Source organism: Falco peregrinus, chromosome 1, assembly GCF_023634155.1.
Source record: "Falco peregrinus isolate bFalPer1 chromosome 1, bFalPer1.pri, whole genome shotgun sequence".
Classification (NCBI taxonomy): Eukaryota; Metazoa; Chordata; class Aves; order Falconiformes; family Falconidae; genus Falco; species Falco peregrinus.
Genome location: NC_073721.1, coordinates 58,202,345 through 58,218,563, shown reverse-complemented (window position 1 = coordinate 58,218,563; position 16,219 = coordinate 58,202,345). Strand labels below are relative to the sequence as shown.

At 42.4% G+C, this 16,219-nt stretch overlaps 1 protein-coding gene across 13 annotated transcripts in view; it reads left to right on the top strand.

The window, feature by feature from the left end:
- LOC101922643 (cytosolic phospholipase A2 beta) overlaps nucleotides 1–16,219 on the top strand; it is a 52,350-nt gene that overhangs the window by 14,170 nt on the left and 21,961 nt on the right. For 10 of the 13 annotated variants that reach the window (XR_008745683.1, XM_055795178.1, XM_055795201.1 and 7 more), the window contains 4 exons: nucleotides 12,266–12,338; nucleotides 13,523–13,699; nucleotides 14,335–14,471; nucleotides 15,178–15,309. Coding sequence is in view for 12 of the 13 variants with exons in the window: in XM_055795178.1 (XP_055651153.1) it covers nucleotides 12,266–12,338; nucleotides 13,523–13,699; nucleotides 14,335–14,471; nucleotides 15,178–15,309 (519 nt within the window). In the remaining variant the exon portion in view is untranslated. Of the gene's footprint in view, nucleotides 1–5,687; nucleotides 6,079–6,209; nucleotides 6,328–12,265; nucleotides 12,339–13,522; nucleotides 13,700–14,334; nucleotides 14,472–15,177; nucleotides 15,310–16,219 lie in introns of those variants that run through there. The other 3 variants (XM_027778494.2, XM_055795240.1, XM_055795232.1) reach the window with 3 other exon arrangements.

Genomic DNA, 16,219 nt, shown 5'->3' with positions numbered 1-16,219 from the left:
TGTGTTTCATGTGCCAGGCTGTCTGCTCACACTTGTCTGCCTTCTACACTGTGTTAAGGGAAGTAGGTGACAGAAAACTGCTTTCATGTGGCCAGAAGAAAGCAGAGAGTGCTGTCAGCAAGGTGAATTCCCGATTGCACTATGCGGAGAGCTTTCTGACTTTGTCACAAGAGTGATGCAAATGGACTAGAAGAACAGACACTTACCTAATCAAGAAATTTTTTTTGTCAGAAAATTTTTCTATAGGAATATGTATCAATGCAGAAGGAGCTTTTCTGTTAAAATCCTCATGGCTCTGTAGAGCTCATGAAGCCCTAATGAAGCAGTCTTCTACTGTCAGAAGTTATAATCCGCCAGGAGTGAGTCATGGGGTTCTTAATTGCTGTAAGTAAGCTTGCAAGGCTCTTAACTTGTCGATTAAGGATAAGTTAAGACTGGTTATTCTGTTTTAAATTGTTCCTATAATTTGGCTGATGTCTAGAGACTTTTTTAATCTATTTTCATTTTTTTAAAAAATAAAAATTTATATATTTTCTGTCTTGAAAACCTTGCAATAACCTTAGAAGAACCATACAAAGAGGTAGTGAAAAGCCCCACGGCTTTCTGGTACTAGGTACAATGAACTGCAATGATCCACTTGCAGGGAAGTGCGCTGAATCATCTAATGTCTTTTCTACCTCTGATACTTATTTCCCTGTTAGTCTTGATGCTTTAGGCAAGTCTTATGGACAGTGCCATTTGCCCATGCTCACGTTCCCACTAAACTTGAGGTGAGTTTGTCTGTTGTAGTAAGCTGAGGTAATGGCTACATGCCACTAGAGAAGAGCAGTCCTGGAAATCTGTCAGAAAAAGGAAAAGAGTAATTTTCTGTTGCTTTATCTCCTCAAACGAATTTAGCGTTTGGCCAGGAGAGTGCCAGAGCCAATACTGCTGAGTCGGGCAGAACACTCTAAGCTTGGGACCAGGGTAGGAGCAAGACCTCCTATTTTAGTGGCAACTAGCTCTTAGATGAATTTTGCTGCAATATGAAACTTCACCCTCAGATGTTTTGAAGCCTTGAGCATTTTCAGATGTTTACCAAGGATTCTGTGCCAGTATTCACTTTGTGATCAGCACGGCTGCTACAAAGGCATACTTTGCAGGTATTTCCGAAGCTACTGATGATACACATGGTACTCGGATCACCCTGAATTGGCTGTTTCTGTATTTCTTTGCCTTGTCTCTATGCTCAGATGAGTGCTTTTCCTACGTTCACACTTCACTGAAGTCTTCTAGATGACTTAGCTAGCATCAGCCAACCTATGTCCTAGTTTTTAAATAAAAAGCCTACTGGTTAACTATACTAACTTACAGAATAACATAGTGAGGATATCCGCTACTGTCTTTAGTCTTGTTAGTTTTGGAGGGCTACGTAGAGGAGAAGTTATTGCCAGGAATGAATGAATTGAAACCTTAATGACTTGCATAGTATCTGAAATAAATCCTTATTACATCTTTTATCCCTTTCTAAGCCAATGTAAGGGCTGTGTTTAGGTAAAGGTAGAACCTTGAATAACATCACATAAAGGGCTGAAAGAGGATTTGATACAGCAACAGGGTTTAAAGGAAATTCTGCTGTGTGTGTCTTAGAGTCACAGTAACATTTGTTTTTTAATTACTCTCACCTAGTATAATAACATTGGGTTACAAACTTTCCTTGGTAGATCTTGCCCCGAAGAACTTACAGTCGTAGAGTGAAAAACAATGGGAAAAAACAAGTTACTCTCTCAATTCTAAAAAAGCGACTAAGAAACCCTTCTCTTGATAATTTGAAGCTAAATACCATAACCATAAGTCAAGTCTTCCTGTCAGACAAGTGGTGAAGTGTAATGCTTACCCAACTCTTCCAAGGTCTTTACTCAAGCAATTTCATACTGACATCAGTGTCAGAATATTTGAGTAAGATCTGAAGATAAAGGTCTCAAAACTGGCTTGAGTGGAATGACATTGAAATGTCTTGCTCAATTATCTCAATTAGATACTCTGCAATCACTTGGTTTAAAATAAAAGAACAATTTCTAAACATAAACACAGTGGGTTCTAACTTGTGGCTTTACATTGACGTGTCTTGGAAAGATAACACTCCTGTCCTCGGATACCCCAGGTATGTAAGTAATAAGCAGCTTCCTCCCACATCGAAGCTGCAGAGATCGCTATCTTGCCGTATTTGCAACCACACCTGCAGAGTACCTAAGGAAATTAGTAGCTCTCTTATTCCGGCCAGGAAAAAGAGGCAGTGATACTGGCTTTACTGTACAATAACCTTTGTTTAAGAATGCAGTGGTTCGGGAGATAGGTAAGAGGATATAGCACCTTTTACTTTTCTGAAACAGGTTTAGATCTCGATAGCCAGCAGGAGGGTTCATTTACAAATGCTGCTATTGCCTGACTGCTCCTCAGAGAGACAACTTGGTATTTTGTTCTGATTAACATCAGGCGTGCTGAAAATGGTTGGAAAACTTTCAGGGATCTCAAATAATTAGCTGTGTTGTTTTGCTCAAAAAGAAGGGGGAGGGGGCAGGCAGTGAAAAAGTAGAAAGCTTTTATTTCAAAATTAAATGTTTTGGTTTTGAAAGGTCCCTAAATCTGGGCTTGCTGAAACTTTGCTTTATAGCTTCTAGTTTCACGTGGCAATGTTGAATTGAAAAACAGAGATATGTTTTAATAAATTTTGTTTGGGTTATTTTTTACAGTGGTTAAATAACTCAAATACGAGGAGAAAAAATTGGGGGATGAGCTAGGGGAAAAAATTACTCTTTTGCCCAATTTCTGGGAACATTTTGGAAAATTTTTGTTTGAATTTTACTAGAGACAATTACTTTCTCAGATTACTATAACTTTTCTGACCTAGACACTGAGCTGAACAAAGTACAAACTGATTTGAGGCAAAGAGAAAGCAAGTGTCATCTCCCATTGTCACTGTCTGGCATAACTAGAATTCTCTGCAAAACTGCACTGTCTTCCACCTCAATCTCCTCAACAGTGTGACTGCATCTAGCCCTAGGGAAATCCATCACTTACCTCTACTTAACAGCTTTCATGGGATGAACAAACTAATGTTCTCAAACAAAATCACAGGAGACTTATATGTAGAGTGTTTCAGTAATTGCTGTCTTTGCACATGAAGCCATTAGGATCAAGCAAGGAAGGCCGATGAAGATTTGAAGTGCTTCACTGAGGTCAGGTTTTTGTACATCAGAGTTGAGATGTGTGTATGAAATTTTGCTGTGCTGTTGCAGGGGTAAATAATGAACTCCATCCACTAAATGAGTCTTCAGTACTTTTTATAAATTCTGTCCTAGCTAGCTTTTAAGTTTATGCCAGCAGCAGGATCATCCAAATCGCAGCCACTTAGAGCTACTAGCATTCTCCTGCTTGGTATCTTGGACTTGATGATCTTAAAGGTCTTTTGCCACTGAAATGATTCTGTGATATGATTCTATGATCTGGCAGCTCAGCTGTGACTCTGAGTATCTTCTTGCAAGGGGCTGTTAGCGAGCAGCCCACCGAGTATGTTGCATGAAGCTGAACACTGTATTAATTAACTTGTTTCTTGTGCACTGGTAGCAGCATGGGCTTACATTCCTTCCATTCTGATCCTGTTTCACATGTGCATTATCCAAGTGCCAACAGGTAGTGTAATTTGATATGTCTTTTAATCAATTTTCTCCCCGCATAGCTTATCTCCAAGTACTTTCTTTATGTTAATTCAAAAAAGAAATAAGACTCAGTCATAAAAGTGGAGCAAACTAACTTAATTAACCCACAAAATCTTTCTAGAATCCCTCTTTGTCTCCTGAACAGCCTTTTACAAACTGAAGCTGCAGGTACATTATTGCATTTTTCTGAATTTAACTCCACTGGTAAGAGCCTGGCATGACTATGTCCCCCTTCTAAAAAGGGGAGTGGGGTGGAGGACTTTCTGTACCTTCTTGAAAATACTCCCTAATGCATTGTACTGTGCCCTCTTTGCTTTAGATTTAACCCTTTAGCTTGTCCGTCCTTCCTTATGAGTTGACTTCCTTTGTCTTGCTGTCCCCATGCTGTACGTGTTTTGTGTCTGTAGTAAGGCCTGATATCACATAGCCCACCTCCCTCACGTCCACGAGGAAATAGATGTGGTACGTGTCAGCATGTGCTGTTTGTTGACAAGCAGCACAAAATGTTTTATGTATTTTGGCTGCGCTGATTTGTTGGAAACATGAACTTCTTGGAGGGGCTATTGGAAAAATTTGTTCCATAGCTCTCCAGAATAACTTTTGCACCTTGATTTGAAGACATTCTGGGAGCTTTTTTCCTTCTTTCCTGTTCCATTAAGAACTGGGTCTCCCTGATGCAGCTGTTCTGTATTTAATGTGTTGCCCCGTTTCCAGGCAGATATACCTCTTTTTGAGTGGAGTTTATTTTTCTCTGGCTTTCTTTCTATTTGCCTTCTCTTTAGGAGGTGGATTTGTCAGCCTACTACTTTGATCTCTCAGTTCACTGCAGCAACAGAACCTGTGATCAAAGCTGCAACAGCAATATAAAGGAGGAAAACCCAAATTCAACTCTGAATAAAGAGCTTTCCCCCTGGCTTTCTCTGCCACTTCTTTCCTTATCTCTGGAACTGGGATGTTGTGGACTCCTCCGACCAAGGAAGCATGGAGAGGAATGCTTGCACTGCAGTCTTGACTGCCTCTGCAGAAATGCTCAAGTGAGGCAGTCAAAACAATGTCACTGCAGGAGCACAAGTTCTGCATGGTTAATAGCAATCTGGGGTTCAGAGCTTTCTGATGAGTTTGCCTTATTTTTCTGGGAGTTCTGTTGCTGCCCTTTGGTTTGCTGCGCATACACAGCAGACCTTTGTTTGAGAGATCTTTCTTTTTAGTATTTCAAAGATGACAACCTAACCAAGCCCTCAAGTTGTCACCCTGCTGGGTGAGCCTGCCTCCAACCCTCACCACGAGCATGGTGGCTGCATTGCCAGCCACAACAGAGTCTTTGTGAAATGTCAGTTTGAGCAGTTGGTTGTCACTTGCATAAGCCCAGGAACATCTGACTAGAACTGACTTTCAACTGGTAACAGTTTTTTGTGCAGAATGCTTTAAAAAGCTTTAAAACGCTTTTTAAAGGCGATCTACAGTGTGCATCTTTCAGGAAAAGTATAACGCCAAAGTTCTCGGGTAAACCTTTTTTCCTAAACAGTTATTGTGGTTACATCTCATTCTTTTTCTTTTTTCGCCAAAAGCCAGACTCCTAACTACTATTAAATGAAAGAAAAACAACTCTTGAAGCTCTCCCTTTCCATCAGTGTGAAGCATCTACTGCTTGTTTGGTGAGGCTTGGTCCTATCTGATTATTACTGTCTCCCAGTGAGGATATTTCTTACTGCAAACTGATGGTGGCCTCCAGGGCTTTTCCAAGCCTGGGTCTGCATGACATCCAATGGGAAACGGTAAGTGTGTATGAAGGTACAGTTAGAACAGATTGCCTAGAGCGATGTCCTGACAGGCACCCTGTGGGTTGTCTGTTGGCACCTCAGAGTAGGCACAGAGAGGTGGAGGGAGCCATACCTGTGCCCTCTCCAGAGGATGCCTTGGGACCCACCACCGTCACGCTGATGGGCGCATAGGATGGGAATCACGTGGTCATCTTCTTATGAGAAGTGTGTAGAGGGGGAAAGCCCAGAAGGTGTGTGGCTTTCTCTCTCCCTACCAATATTTATCTCCATTTCACCCACACCTCTGCATTGGGCAGGTAATTGTCCAGTAGGTACTTCAAAGTAAGGAGGCTTGATTTACTAGCTGGCAGAAAGATTCCCAATAATGTTTTAAAACAAGAGTTGAAAAGAGCATTTGGTCTTCCACCAGAAATTTTAATTGATGAGAATTGTTTATCCCCTCCCTTTGTTTGTTTCTGGAGTATTTTGTAGAAGACCTTAAGATACTGAAAATTCTAGCTAGATGGAAGAGATGGGGAATGAAGGGACTTTCTGAGTCCACCCGAGAACCTGGCTGGACAATGTCTGGCCAGTAACGAACAATGAGGAAGCATGTGAAGGTGTGTTACCGGCAGCTTTCCCTCACCTCTGCCGCCGCAGCTCTCCCTCTCAGATGTAGGTAGGCGCTCCTCCACGCAGAGGAGGCAGAGGGTGGAGCTCAGCACCTCTATAAATTATATGTGTCCTTCAGGTTATTTCAGCAGCAACAACAAGCTGTGAGCGTGTTTGTCAGCTGACGGGTCTGCCACCCAAACTGGGTTCTGTGTGCTGTCGCCATCTGGCCCGCCATGGGGAGCCCACCAGCCCAGGTAAGCGCGTGGTGGCCCTGCCATGGCCCCCCACGCCAGGTCCAGTGCTCCCAGCCCCCCCCCGGCTGCGGCGCAGAGGTGAGTGCTGCGGGCCATGTGGCACGTCATCCCCAGCCTTGCACACTTTCCGCTGCCAGGTACGCGAGCTTGGGCAAGAATGCAGCGCTCCCCTGCTCCGGGAGGCATGCCGCCGGCCGAGCGCTGCGGCAGACGAGGGGCGGCCATGGCAGGTACCTCAGCATCAAGCAAACATGCTCGCCCCACGGCACGCTTTGCTCAGGGCAGCACAGGTTTGTTGCTTTCCCCTGCCAAAAAAAAAAAACCAACAGCTTTTGCTAGCATCAAAGCACAGTTTATATTGCTTTAGCTGCAGGGGAGAGTTCCAATGATCTGTTTGGCTGGTTTAGCTATCTTATGTAATGCTTCCAGTATGTGCGTTTCTAGTAGAAGTTTTTTGTGTCTGGGCTCAACTTTTCTAATAGTAAGTTCCATTCACAGATTTTTAACTGACAGCTTTTTGTATAAATCAACAGATTAGCTGACGATTATTTTCTCATGTATATCTTCAAAAATAACGGACATAGTGTCCAAAATGCAAGATGTGAATTATTTACAACTTGATTGTTCTTTATGTATCAAACCCTACGTTGGATTTTGCAGCAAATAAATGTGGGCATTCATGCATTTTAAATATAGTGAGACACAGTATTACATGCTAGGGCCTATAGAGAATCACTAAGAATAAGGAATACTTACTATACTTGTGCTGTGGTAATATTTGCAGGTGAAGTTAGATTCAGGAAAGTATCAGTAGCTTGAACAGGTAGCTCAAATGATAAATAAAAATATTCAAACATTGGATGCTCAGGGCAAAGAATATAAATTATTAATGTAATGTACTTTCTGGATAAAATTTGTTTCTGGTCTATCTATCTGTTAGATCCAGAGCCATCTATTTAGTTATAAATATTATCCATCAATTTTAAATATCAATTTTCTATCTACTAAGGTAATTCTGGATCTGATAAACGAGTAGATAGATGAGATGTAATTTTATCCAGAAAGTCTCAGTTACAGCAAAAGCTCTTGCATTTCATCCTAATGCTGCAGCTGCTATTCCATGCATGGAGACATGCTCCTGGTTAACAGGCAACACTGCCAAGAGGTTCAAGTACAAGCATAGTTCCAGGTCAGAAAGCTCCTCTCCCCAAGGAAGGAGATTCATTTGATACTGGTATTGGCAGATAGCTCTGCCATTCTGTCAGGAAAATGCATTTTTCAGTATGTGTAAATTGGTAAATTGATATGGAAATCAGAACAGAGTGGGTTTGCGTTTGTTTTCTTTATTTTGGAAAAAGCAAGCTGTTTAGAAAAGCGTGGATACTTTGAACTATCTAGGAAGACCTACTAAAAGTCTCCCAGTTAATTTTTTGCTGTTTAAAAAAAGCTACCAAGTTGGCACAGGAGTGATGGACAATATTAATTTACAACTTCCTAGGAATGCTTTTGATATTCAGGACATGATCTTTTCTTCTGCTCGCACAAGAATGATCACTCTTTAGCAGTTTTATTTTGTGAACTACAGAATAATTTTTACGTGGTAAAATACTCAGAAATTCTGTCAATATAAAGCCCTGAGGGAGCCATTCATACATGTAAGGAGGTGACCAAGAGAATAGGAGTGGGGGTGCACCCCAAATCCGCAATGGCTCTTGAAACAACCCATCCATAATATGAAATTACAATAAATACTGGTAAGGCAAATGAGATTTCCTCACTAACTGTTCAACTTCCAATGATAAGATTTTGGATAACTGTGATTCCCAGGGAAAATGAGGCTTTCATGGTCATGCTCACTCCTTCTATCTCCTCTCCTGGTTTTGCATATTTCTACAGTCAGTTGCTTTTCCCACCAGGACTTTGCATTCCGCTAATTTTAATGAAAATAGGTAGCTGGTTGGAAGGACAAATTGCTAGCAGTATTCACGGCAGTGTTCTCACTGATAGAGGGGCTGATGAACTCGGCCTGTATGAGACGTTAAAGTATCTGTGTGGAAGAGAGTGCTCTGGAACCAGGAAGGTCATGAAGCTTTTTTTATAATTTAGAAGCTTATAGCCTTAGCCTTAATTTGATAGATTGCTAAGCTGTAGTTGAACCAAATCCTCAGGATCTAAGATAAAATAAATGGTAAGAATACACCAAATGATTACATTTGCTGAAAGATCTTGTACATAATATAGCTTCTAGTGCACCACTGGAGAAAGAAAGTGATCTGTGAAAGGAGTAATAATTCATGTCTGAAAGATATTGGTAAAGCTGAGTGGTAATTCCTACAGCTATTTACAGAGAGTCAAAAGACAGAGCAAACTCCCCAAGTAAAACTTCATAAACTTGGTGTTATCCCATGATGATAACTTCACTCAGAGAACTGCTTAGGTTTGGTGCAGGGGGAGTGAAATGCAGATGTTCCAATCGGCCTTCCAACATGCACAAATTGAGGACTCTTTTGGGGAGTGGGGCTGAAGATTAGAAAAAAAGAGCTGGTGATAGGAGAAGGTTCCCAGATTGCCAGGCTCTGCAGAAGCTATCCCCATAGAAGACTAACCTTCTAGTGAAGGTGGCCATAAGGTTTTGTTCTTGGAGCAGCATGGAGGGCAATAAGGAGTGAAATCAAACATATGAGCTATTGGTAGGTTTTCCTTATTTTGCTGCCACCCAAAGTCCGTCTTTGGTAGGCTCCTCATTATTTATGAGCTTTGAGAAGATTTTATACTCTGAGTTGCCTTTTTGAGATGAAACCTTGAAGTGACTAACTGCCTGTAAACAGGAGAATTATGTGCCTTACTGAAGCTGACCGGCATATGACTATTCCCTGGAAGTCAGACAGCTGGCCAGCAAATGTGTGTTATTACAATCAATGAGATGTTGGCAACACATGTGGATTTGCAGTTTAAGGTTTGACACAGCTGTGGCAATTCTGCTATGCTAGTTTTATCTCCTCTTTATCGACTTTTCTGCATATTAAATCTGAAATGATTCCCCCTCAAAACTCTCTTTGAGAGTACAGAAATGTAATTTAGTACTAAAAGCTATCGAGGGAAAAGAAACTTGGTTCTGTTTTTGTGTTTTGGGGTCTGTTGGGGTTTTTTTTGGTTCCCCCCCACCCCTTGCTTTCTAGCCTACTCTTTGGGTCTCTGGACATGCTACTATTTATTGGTCTGGAGTGTTATTGTCTAGGATGCAAATGTAGACACGTAGATTGTCTGCACTCTGTAATTGGCCTCAGCATGGCACTACTAATTTTCCAGCAAAAATAGAATGATGCTTTTCTGGGAAAGCCGCCTTTCGTCCTGGATATTTACTGAGGGGTTTTGTTACTCTGTGTGCCTATGCAGGGAACAACGTTTCTCCCAAGGAAGTGAACTAAAAAGACCAAGACCAGTACAGCTGCAGGACTGTCAAGAGCTGTCGGGATTTAGTGTCTGTACTTACCAATTTGTGTTAATCATGGAATTACATGTTGCTTTTCATGTTGTGAAAACAGCAAATGGTCTCTAACCATCATTATTTTTTCTAGAAGGGTATTCTGGAGTGCCAGCGCTTTGGGGCAAGGATGTTATTTTAGACCACTCAAATCAGACTCTAGAAAATTAGCCCTGCCTTTTTCTGATGAAAAAAGAATTAGTTCTATTCTGAATGGTTATTGCAGGCTGGAGTAGCTGATGTCTTGGGAGTAGGATGGCTTCTGGCTTCTGCTGGGGATTTGCACAGCCCATAGGGTTTGTTATGGCCACGTTTACCCATCTGAACCTGTTTATCTTTTACTTTGCAACAACACAAGGACTAAGCTGCACCAAGTCAGAAGTAATGAACAGTCATCTTTGACGTTTCCATTGGTGTGCAGGTGTTGACATGTTTAAGGGAAGTGATTGCTGTTGAAGGGGGAAGGGAGGAGTAGTGAGGCTCTCTGTCTGTGAGAGAGGAGGAAAACATGACCCCTATCACAACTGAGAGTGCTCTGATGGTGAACTGCAGGTGCACCATTTTTATAAGCAATTAAGAAATTTTCATCAAAAAAGCTTCAAAGCAAATTGTATACCAATATCTTTCTCCACTGAAGACGGGCTCTGGGAATGGTTTGGGCTTCTGTTGAGCAAGGGGCAGGTTGATTACAAAAGAACACAGAATTAATGTGTTAATTCAAAACAGCTCTGTAATTGTCTACATAATTCAATATTTCATGTTAATGAAACCCACTAGGAATGCCGACTGAGTGTTCCAGTGGGCACCTCTAATGTTAAATAACTATTTACACAGCAAAGTTAGTCAAATTCTTTCAGTGCACAACTGGAATCATATGGAAGCGTCCCAGCTGGAACTTGTAATGTCCAGAATGCATTAAACCCAGAATGTTCTAAATATGTAAGTTTCAAATTGGAGGATAACATAGTAGAAATGGTTCTTGTCACACAAGAACAAATGTATCTTAAACCCATGACCCCCAAGGCTGCCCCCACCGCTGCTGCACTGGGCCTTGGGCAGCTCCACACAGAAACCACCCCTGCAGCCCCCCGCTACCAACACCTTGCCACCAACCCCAAATACACAGTTCAAATGGTATCCGTTTGGTTTAAATTTTACCTCTAAATAGAACTGAGTGAAACTGGATGAAACTAATAAACATGCTTAATAGTCTCCAACCCATTTTAAAAGAATTTCAGATTAATTGTAGTGAGTGACTCCTTCTATAAAGAAGTTTCTCCTTCCCCAGCACTTTGTCTCCAAAGTTAATAATTTCAGTATCAGGAAAATTAGAGTGCTAACTTTCAAAATAAAATTCTCAAATTGTTTAGTTAGTGTAATGAGATACTCTCATTTAGACAAAGAGATAGGGTGTTTCAGTTAATGTGTAGTTTAAGCTGCCTTTTACGCTAATGAAACACAACATGATGTGGCCCTGTTTTATTAGTGGTAGCAGGACTGTATGTTATTATTGCTGACAAGCTGTGCTAGTATGCAGAAAAATAGAGAAAACACTCAAGACAAAATAGAAAAGAAATTTCAATCTTCCAGTTTGAAAAAAGAAGGAAATATTTTCCCACTTTTAGTGTTAAGGTTGTCACGTGTCTGTATATGTGTGTTCATTGGGCTTATCAGAGCATCTTTTGAAAATGGCCAATTATGTTCTGACCAGCTTAGGCTGGAAGCTTGATTCTTTGTTAGAGCTAGGAATAAGTAGCTTGAAATAAGCATTATGACAATAGCTTGCCTATGATAGAAATAAATTTCACGTCTGTAAGGGAAGTGACTCCATTGCCTTCGGTTTATTTTCAAGATACCTAATGATGTGGGATTCTGTGACATTATGCCCCAAAGCAGGGCACTACTTTCTTCATCTGAAGGGTCTCTGCTGGGTCCCTTCATGCAAAGTCTGTAGTGCATTTCTCTAGATGAGCTAGACCTACTTACAAGCATCACAAAACCATAGTCCTAGTTGGGATATACAGCCAGAAGTTTCTAGCTCGCATCAGTAACTACCATGTTCTGGCCAAGTGTCAGTACTGTGCCAGGAGCCAGGCAGGCAGCTGCAGGTTCCTAGTGTTGCCTTTCAAAGACCTGGTTTTGACCTACATGTGGTACCGGACCACAGCTGTGCATGGATCACGTTGTATGAAAACAGGCCCCTCTGGGGTGACTATGAAAGCTTTCCACACCATTGTCTGAGCCCGAGTTTTCTTTCTCCGTGTTCTGTTACTCAAGCTACTTAGTGAACAGCCCAGCATGCAGTCGTGTTATTGTCTCAGCATGGTGCACTTCCACTGGAGGGTGATCCCCTCGCTACAAACAGAAGGACAGGCTGTCCCCTGTACTGTTGAGAATGCATATTGTTTTTGTATTTTGAGCTGATAAAATTAATCGCGTTTGTTTTCTCTGCAGATGAAGTTTTGCCCCATCCACATGCTTTCTGTAAGAATCATACAAGCTAAGAACATCAAGTCAAGAGACCTGTGTGAGTTGTGGTTTGATTGTGTTTTTAGTCAGAGTTTACAGTAAGCAACGTTCCTAAGTTGTGAAGGTATACAAGCAATGTACATAAAGCGCAGCCATAGAAGTACTAATGCCAGGGCTATAATTAGATCAAATGCCTGAGGTATCATTAGATTGAAGGACATATCTAGTGGCATTCCAGGGAACTGGTGAAACCCAAGACTCCCAGGTGAATTTTCTGGGCCAACAACAAGGGAAGGTAGACCTTGTGAGGAGGCTGCAATTTGTAAAGCTGCTTGTTTGGTTTTGATGTTCAGAATTGGTGTAAATCATACAATGGACTGGAATTTTGAAACACAGGCCACATATTTAGGGACCTTTTATTGAAACGTATCAATTATACACAATAATTGAAGGTAAATTAGAGAATTTCAAGCCTTCTAAAATACAGTATCATCTGGGGTATTTGCTGTTCTCAGATGACCAGTCACATTAAATTATATGGATGGTTTCTGGGTAAGGAGGGCCTCTGCAGATCCAGCCCTAAGCACGTGCTGAATGTGCAGGCAAAACAGACTTTTCTGGGTACTTCTGTATTGAACTTTCTTTGCCTCATTATCTCCCCCTCACAGTCTCCTGTGGCTCCTTCTCAAGATGTACTAGGGACCAGCCATTCAGCTTCCATTTTTGCAGAGGCCTCCTGTGGGTTCCTCAGTCAGGACAGAGACCTTGAGCTGCCTTTTCTCATGCTCTTGAAACCTCTGGCCTGTGTATTCTTCCAGTGAAAATCGACATGTTCAGCCAAAAAAGCATCACTTTGCAGCAAGCTGCAGCCAAGAGCATTCGCATCTCTCCATGCAGGGCCGAGCACAACAGGATCCCAGAGCAGCCAGGGTGGGAAGGGACCCTCGGAGACCACCCAGCCCAACCCCTGCCAAAGCAGGCTCTCCCGGAGCAGGCTGCACAGAGCTCATCCGGGCAGGTTTGAATGCCCCCGGAGAAGGAGACTTGGCCAACCTTGGCCAAGACCAGCTGTGGGGGGAGACCGGAGCCGGCGAATCTCCTGTTGGCTGGTTAGCTGCCTGCTGAAGGGCTTCCTGTGGCATGTGCCACGTGGCAAAGTCCAGAGGTGGTCACGAGAGAGGGTAGTGTGACAAGGCCTGTGTTTCTGAGTTTCAATGATCTCTTCTATCTACTCTATTGAAGGGACAGTTCCACTTTCCTGCCAAAACCTTGCGGGGCAATGTTATTCACTGCTTGATACCAGTCTGAAGTATTTAGGCATCTCGGGCTGCAGTAGACATCTTCAGTCAACTCCAGACTCCAGCTCTGAAAGACACCACCTTGGAGATTTGCTTTCACACCGTTGCCAAGCGTCACAAAGTAAATGTGCTTTCCCACCGTGGCTTTTCCCAAAGGATGGCCGCTCGAGGCACTGACTGCACTAACCATAAGGAGTAGATGTAGGCTGGAAGCGAGATGAAGAGTCCTGACTCACTCAGGCCCCTGTGTGCCTGGGCCTGCGCTGGCCTCTAGCTACAACAGGTCTTCTTTCCTCATACCTAACCCTTCTAGACAGCCATCGTGTCCCCTCCGCATGTTTGTGCTGCCGCACTGAGCCAGCAGTCTCCTCTGATCTTCTCTGTAATGTGTGTTCTCCTTTCCTGTAATCATCCTAACAGCTCTTTTTGGAACTACCTGTAGTTTCAGTTAAACTTTTTTAACGTTGTTGACCGGAATTGTAAGGAATATGCCAGAGGAATGGTCAGTGGGGACTTTTATACCTCTTTCTCTTCGTGTGGGAAACACGGCTCTTAGCGTACTTTGTGTGTGCATTTGCAACTTGTAGTTACCCAGGAATTAGATGGTTTTCCTTGGTTGCTTGCAAACAATGGTTTCTTCACTTATTCTTAAAAAAGGTAGTAATATTTGTTAGTCCCCAGAATCATGGCCTTGCCTTGCTTTTCATCTATAACGTTGGCATCAGTTTTTTAATTTTTAATTTTTTTCTGCTGCAGTGACCGCATCAGACTGCTACGTGCGCTTGTGGCTGCCGTCTGCTTCAAATGGAAAGCTTCAGACCAAAACCATCAAGAATTCTGACAACCCTGTCTGGAATGAGACTTTCTACTTTAGGATCCAGAGAGAAGTTGAGGTAGTAAAAAAAATAGAAATTTCACCATTTTGAATAGCTGGGAATCGTCAGTTGACACCTTGTTGATCAACTGTGCTAAATAACTTAAGTAACTGCTTGTGTAACAGAATTTGCAACTGTCTGGTGAGCACAAAACAGTACACGTATGCAGTAGTTTTCCGCTCAGCCAGTTACCAACATCAGTGATAGCAATGCCTACATCTGAGCTAGTCCAGATTCCTTTTGTTGTCATCTGGGAGAAATAAGTACTGCTGTAGCATGCTTCATCTGGGGTATTTTGGATGGCTAATTTGAAAAGAGCTTTCCCTCTACTGGTGGTTTTAAGGGAAGGGTAGAGGAGTTGCTGTGGTGTGGACAACAAATTTAATCCTACCCTAAGCTGGGTAGTTAAGAGAACTCTGGGGATGAAGAAACTGAGTAAGTATGCTCTTTGGGCAGGCTATCTGTAGTGCAGAGCACTGACATCTCTTCTGTCTCAGGATAGTGGGAGCTCTGTGTTATAGGTAGTTGCCTCCTATTTCATGATAAGTTTCCCAAGAGTGGGTTGAATAAGTGTTCCACATTAGCAAATGCCTGAAGGAAAGCACGTATTGCTTTATTCTTAGCACTGTGCTAGTCAAGCAGCTGCAAAAGCCTACAAGCAATTTTTTGTTTCTGTGTAATAGCAGCTCAATAAGAGTTCTTATTTATTTTCTTCTACTACCAGAACATTTTAGAGTTGGCAGTGTGTGATGAAGATCCACTCACCAAAGATGACACACAGTTCACAGTTCTTTTTAATGTTGCTAGAATCAGACCTGGAGAGACGCTCCGTGAGACATTTGCTTTGAAATCAGAGGTAAGAACTGAAAATACAGGAAGCGATTGGCAAGACCCCATTGTCCACATTGGCTTCCATGTTAGGTGGGGTTTGGGTCTGCACAAACAGATCTCATATTATTATCAATATCTCATCAAAACAGGTGTTGCTATGCTGGATTTTTCGCCTTCGTTAATCTCTTTTCACAGATTGAGAAAGTGAAGCAGCTGCTCTCTCGTGCCCACCGTCTGTGGGGGGTGGGTGGGAAATGTTAACAGGGAGCATCTTTAAACAGTCGTTTTTATCTTTTATAATCTACATAAGTAACTTCCTATCCTTTCAGCTTCGTTCCACTTTTGTCACACTTAGAGGCCATTTCCTCTTAAGTGGCAACTTTTTATTAAAAACATGAAGAGAATCCACTCACCACTTGAATGAAATGGTTCTTTCAGGCTTCTCCCATTGGTGTTCATGCTGGGTTTCCTAGGTGATTCAGATTCCTCTAGCCTGTAATAAAAGGACACCTGTTCTGCTAACATTTTTGGTATACTGTTAAGGAGCCTGTGAGAGAGAGTTGCCCAGAGAACAGAGCTGGGAAAGGCCCGTGACAACTCCCAGGTTTGTCTGAGCTGTGGCTGAGGGATGGCTACACGCTCACTGCAGGAAGGAGACAGTCCATACCCAAAAGAACAGCTACTTTCCAAATGCTGAAAGCTGTTAAGGTGGATCTCCCTTGTGACACTGCAGGCTGGTGCCATGCACTTCTCAGCCAGTGGGTGAGTCACTGGGAAACAGTGATTCAATAACCACTGCAGTCCAGAGTGCTCTTGCCTGCTTCCTCTCTGCTGCATTCAGTGTGAATGTGATTTAAATGGGTTGTACATGGAAATGACACTGGCATTAGTCACGTTTGTTGCTGGACTTCAATGTTTTTCCCCCCCAGTGCACA